This window comes from Poecilia latipinna, unplaced genomic scaffold, assembly GCF_001443285.1.
Source record: "Poecilia latipinna isolate Pla-1442-1.1 unplaced genomic scaffold, P_latipinna-1.0 Scaffold118, whole genome shotgun sequence".
NCBI classification, from domain to species: domain Eukaryota; kingdom Metazoa; phylum Chordata; class Actinopteri; order Cyprinodontiformes; family Poeciliidae; genus Poecilia; species Poecilia latipinna.
The window spans coordinates 214,367-220,397 of record NW_015112734.1 but is presented as its reverse complement, the minus strand read 5'-3'; the positions used below and the strand labels follow the sequence as shown (position 1 = coordinate 220,397).

General features: G+C 36.2%; 1 protein-coding gene across 1 annotated transcript in view; it reads right to left on the bottom strand.

Moving 5' to 3' along the window:
- The window catches only part of LOC106944919 (E3 ubiquitin-protein ligase RNF213-like), a 77,846-nt gene that overhangs the window by 56,124 nt on the left and 15,691 nt on the right, over window positions 1-6,031 (bottom strand). The window contains exons 9-16 of the mRNA XM_015028252.1: window positions 5,623-5,819; window positions 4,868-5,133; window positions 4,483-4,709; window positions 1,518-1,718; window positions 1,244-1,436; window positions 1,037-1,092; window positions 736-895; window positions 482-616 (exon numbers count right to left, since the gene is read on the bottom strand). Of these exons, the coding sequence (XP_014883738.1) occupies window positions 482-616; window positions 736-895; window positions 1,037-1,092; window positions 1,244-1,436; window positions 1,518-1,718; window positions 4,483-4,709; window positions 4,868-5,133; window positions 5,623-5,819 (1,435 nt within the window). The remainder of the gene's footprint in view (window positions 1-481; window positions 617-735; window positions 896-1,036; window positions 1,093-1,243; window positions 1,437-1,517; window positions 1,719-4,482; window positions 4,710-4,867; window positions 5,134-5,622; window positions 5,820-6,031) is intronic.

The window sequence follows — 6,031 nt, the reverse complement described above, 5'->3', positions numbered from 1 at the left end:
TTTTTCAAAGAGAAACAAAATCCTACAACAATTAGAGATACACCAATGCCATTAGACCAAAATCTGCCTATTTTATTTTGATCGGGTCTGATCAGATACAATACATATTTTAATTTTTCCCTTTAATTGCAACAAAAATTATAACTTTCTTTTCCAGTTTGCAAATATACAATATACAATGCTTTCTTTCAAGCTAAGTGAAATCAGATCAATTTTAGAAATATCTGCTTTTATGCAAAGCACAAGGAGAATAATAACAGCTGCCGCTATCAATTGGACAGCGGCACATTTTATTTTTTATTTATGGTCCATTTTGCATCTTAAGATTGAATCAAAATCAGGTTTACAGAAATGCAATTTGCATGAATTATAGATATAAGTAAATTAGAATCGGTCAGACCTAAAAAAATAAACTGGGAATTGTTGTGGGTCAGCTGTGATTGAAATAGTAAGGCATCATATTGCTGCCAGTAATTCTTACTTTCATTTCATAGGGAAAAGAAAGCTCCAAGTGACCCCATGGTTTAAGCAGTTTGCTGTTAAAAGTGTTTCTTTGCCATCCAGTTATAATTTCCATTGTCTCTCCGAATGATTCTTCCTGGGTTCTCTTTTGTACCTGTGATAATTATTAGAATATCATTAGTTATGCTAAACATTGCCATTAGAGTGGAAGTTTGACAAAATGTTGAAACACAGATGTGAATAAGCTGTGACAGATTAACTGGCGATTCTTGCCTCAGAATCAGTGTGACCATATATCTTAGAGATCAAACAGACGAGCTCAAGGAACTGAAGAGGAACATCACAGTGGTCTGGTTCTTTTATGTTGCGGCAGACAGAACCAAGTAGTCTCACAGCGGCTTTTAGACAACACTCGCCATATTTGTCATCAAAACTAGGAAAAAAAAACATTTTCTAAATATTTTTGTCATATTGCAAAAATTGCAGAAATCTTTTTAACAGTTTATAGGTAAAATGTATAAAAATTGTTCCAGCTTTACGATTTGACAAGTGAAAAGGTTTGTTTTGTACTTACCTTTGCTTATGATTGGATTCCTTTCTGATGAGATGAGATGACAAGTCTTTTAATGCCTGTTTTAAAAAACACACCAGCAATTAACACTCAATTTTTATGAAATCACATGAAGTTGTAGTTCTCTGTAGACCACTCGCCTTTCATTTTGTCCCATTACAATTATGTCTTTTTTTATGTATATTTATTAAGATCTTTAAGCATACATACCATGTAGCTAGAATGATTTATATTAGATTTCATGCTGAACTGCATATAACGAAGGACGTCAAGGAGCTCGACTTGAACTTTAGTCAAAAAGTCTGTCAGATCTTCCAAATGCAGCAGAGACATCCAAGATTTCACAAGAAGTTGGTCAATGTTCACAAGGTATGCATGGTCTTTCATGATTCTGATCAGACTCCTATTTAAAGTCACAGAAGGTTAAGGTAAGAAATTTGAAGAAATGTAGCATTTTTAAAATTATACAATAAAAATGTCATACTTTGCACCACTGTCAGAAGTGGAAGATCCTTTGCTTTGCCTCATAGCCCTCAAGAAATCAAATTGTGGATCAAAAACTGGTGGAACTGGCTGAAACGGCTCACTTTCTCCTTTCAGCAGATGAATCAAGGGGATAACCAAGACCCACTTTGCTGTGTGCTGTCTTGCATTTTCGCAAAACCTCTGAACAACATCTCCAAGTCTGTAAAGAGAGGGTCATTGTTTGGTTATACTATCTATTTTAATTTTCAACAAACATATTGAACTTAAATGTGCACATTTTGCAAAAATACTATGCAAACTCAAGGTTCTGCTTGTACTCAAGTACGAGCAGAACCTGAGGGCATGTTTGCTCTTCTCAGTAATACTCAAAACTTTGAAGGTTTGAGTATTACTGAGAAGAGCCCACATGTTGTATTGCTCAAGTATTACTCAACATTTAATCATCAACTGCTTAAAATTTAAGTATTTATAAATGTAACTATTATAAGCTGAAAAATGATTTTAAACTAAAAAGCTGAAGTCTCCATAAAGACAAGCAACCTTCCATTCATCAGCAATGATTGAATAAACTATCTCAACAGTTAAATAACTTCCTAAAGATGACCAACCACTCTGATGTTCAATCTGGTTTCTGTGCTCACCACAGACTGCCCTCATGAAAGTGTTCAATGACATCCACATAAATACAGACTGTAGAAGAACCATAGTTTTGGTTGTGTTGGACCTTAGTGTAGCATTTGACCTAATTGACCATGCTATATTATTGAAGCAACTGGAGAGCTGGGTCTGACTGCTACAGAACTTAACTGGTTGAAATCTTATCTTTAGAACAGGGACTTCTTTGAGTCAATAGGTAACTTCTTATTGGAGGGGACAGAAGTCATGTGTACTGTCCCAAGATTGAATGCTGGTGTTAAGTTGTAAGTAGCATACTGCGCATGTGTGAGATGTAAGGAGTGGGAGGCGGTACTGTCCCAAGATTGAATGCTGGAACTCCTAATGTTTAATATTTACATGCTGGTTCCAGCTCAGGTTATAACAAGTAATAAGACTGTCTACTGTAACAACCCAGATGATACAAAGTTCTACATTACGATGTCACCAGTTGACTCCGAACCCATCTATGCATTGAACAGATACTTGGAACAAAATCAATGTGTGCATGTGCCATAACTTTCTCCAGCTGAAGCAGGTGAGAGGAAAGTCTGGGTCTCTGCTTAGGCTGCAAAGCGATCCCACAACCTGACCCCAATTAAAAGGAAGCTAACAGATGGATAATACTAATAATATTAAATAGAAGAATATATTTAATTTAATTTAGGTATCTCAAAGTGACACAACAGTTAAATTATTATTTGTACATACAGACACACACACACACACATTTATATATATATATATATATATATATATATATATATAGATATATATATAGATATATATATAGATATCTATATATATATATCTATATATATATATATCATTACTGATATAAATTAGGTAACTTTATGTTATTAAAGGTAAAGTTTAAACAGTAATATTTCTTGGTTAATGTCAAGTTGTCATAACAGACATTTTGAATAATGTCAACTTTGTATTAAAAGTGTCATAATTTACTGAATGACGCTTTATGACAACAGTCATAAATATTCATGAAGACATATTCATGTTCATGACAGGTGTTATGTCATTTTATGACAGTGTCATGACAATCTTATTCAACCCCCTTCAAATAAAGTGTTACCCAAGTTTCTTTATTCTTCTTGTCATGTCTATTCTGTTTTGTGTTCCAGAGAACTTTCTTTTGTGTCTCTCCATTTTTAGGTCTCTGTCATCAGATAACACATTGGAAAAAAAAAAAAAAACTAAAAAATTGAGCTCTAGCGTGTTCTCGAAGGGGCGCATACTGGAGGGCCTTTAGTTTGTGAGGAGGAGAAGTAAAGGAACAGAGGGGAGCCTAATCAGTTCGGTTCTTTTGTTATTGATCATATAATTTACACATACACAAACAGCTGTTAATAAAAAAAATGACAACTAGAGCTAATTTTTTAACCATTGCTTTTGCACCTCCTGTAGAACATCTCCCCTATGCCCTGCTGCATCTATTGCAGGGGTCCCAAAAGTCGGTCCTCGAGGGCTGGCATCCTGCATGTTTTAGTTCTCTCCCTAGTGGTAGTAATTTCCTCAGCAAGTCAAGATTCTCCTTAGGCCTTCCAATAAGCCATCATTTGATGCAGGTGTGCTAAACCAGGGAGAGAACTAAAAGATGCAGGATGCCGGCCCTCGAGGATCGACTTTGGAGACCCCTGATCTAGTGGATACCCACTTTTTGTGCCACTACAGGTGCCACAGCTCACAGTTGTAATTATTATTATTATGTCATTTTAACTTTCAACCATGTTAAACTTCTCTTTGCCAAAATGTATGATTTATTGTTGGTAGATAACACACTAGCAAAAATTTTCTCTACTTCTCATACAGGGCTGCACAGTGGCGAAGTTAGTAGAACTGTTGCCTTGCAGCAAGAAGGTCCTGGGTTCAATTCCTAGCATGGGGTCTTTCTGCATGGAGTTTGCATGTTCTCCCTGTGCATGCGTGGGTTCTCTCTGGGTACTCTGGCTTCCTCCCAGTCCAAAAACATGACTGTCAGGTTAATTGGTCTCTCTAAATTGTCCCTGAGTGTGTGTGTGCATGGTTGTTTGTCCTGTGTGTCTCTGTGTTGCCCCATGACACACTGGACAGGTGGCCAGTCTGTACCCTGCCTCTTGCCCAGAATGTTAGCTGGAGATAGGCACCAGCACCTCCTGACCCCACTAAGGGACAAGGGTATATAGAAAATGGAGTTATAAGGCGCACTGTCGGCTTTTGAGGAAATTAAAGGTTTTTAGGTGCACCTTATAGTGCAGAAAATACGGTAGGTTTTCATTTGATCATTTCATTAGTGACCACATGCAAGCAGTTACCTGTTTTTATCTGCCAAAGGATCTCCAAAGTCTTTCCAAAACTTTTCGAAATGATGCTGTGCCATTTTGGGCAGGCAAAGGAGATCACAAAGAGTAGAACACTGATCTGCCATGAACCCCTGGAGATGCATGTTGCTGACAAGCAAGGCAACAACTCCAGTATGCAGCGGGTGAAAACGAGGCTTGTTGACCATTTTGTTTAGAAAATCTCTCAGCATTTTTTTCACCTGCAATATAAAAGTTACACAATCAGCGAATGTGATTCTACATGATTAAATATCACATTTGCTCAATTTGCTAGAATAATTCTTGGTGAAACACAGTGCTTTTTTCAGTACGTCATGCATTGAAGAGATTATTTGGGGGAAGCCACACTGATATTTACCTGATCTGCACCATATGACAGCTCCCACAGTCTCTTATTAACATCATGAAGTAAAGGAAAGCTGTATGCATAAATGAACTGTTGTAGAAGAAAAAAGAAGTTCTCCACATTTTGTTTATTCCATGTTGTTAGAAGATCAAAGATGATTTTTAGCATCTCCTGGCCAGCTTGATCTCTTCCTTTAACCACAATGCTTCTTAAGGAATCCCAAGGCCAGTTACGTTTAAGTTCCAGGTAAATGACATCATCATACTGATGCCATGACCCTTAAAATTCAAAGGATACATTTAATGAGAATATTTTTATGCCACACACAGCTAATTTTATAAGTTTTCAATATACTAATTAATTACACATATACTAATTACAATTGTTAGTCTTTCAATAAGACATGATCTGCAACAATTCTTATTTGTGAAATACAGTACACTGTGATTTACTAGTTGGTACAGGTAGTGTAGCACAGATGATATGCAAAATGGAAAGCATGCATGTGATTTAAACAAATAACTTTAATTCTATCCACGCATTTTGCTTTCCAAATTATTCTCTGACATCCACAGTTGAGCAAAGTCTTGTATCCTGCTTTCTCCTATTCCTAAAAGAAATTTTACTGGACTGCCTACACATAAAGAAAAATTAAATTAAAACAAGCTGCTGTTATGCTGCTTGATATAAATAGCCACACACTTGTCTGAAGGAAAAAACAAGTACCTTCTGGTTAATATAAGGGCAACAAACAAAATCTACTATACCTTCAGGACTTAAATATTCTTCCTTGATTGACAGGCATCTATTGATCAATAAATTTCCTTCTTTGTTGTAGATCTCCTCATACTTTTCTTTTTCGCCATTCTTGTATATTAAGTATTTGTAAGGGAAGTTCAAATGAATTACATCTTTGGGAATCAAAAAGTCTGCTACAACAAGATACTGTTTGTCCCCCAGGTTCCTGTGAAACACACACCCTGATCATCAGAGACAAGGCCAGCAAAGACTTTGGAAATTTAGTGCCAAATGTAAATTTTGCATTAATTACTATAATTTAAGATAAAATAAAACCTACCGGAAGAAGGACATTTCTTGGCCCCGTGTATGCCATTTCCCAAAAAGTTTTTCAGACATTAGGAAAATTCTGTCGTTCTCTGGATCTATGTCTTTGGA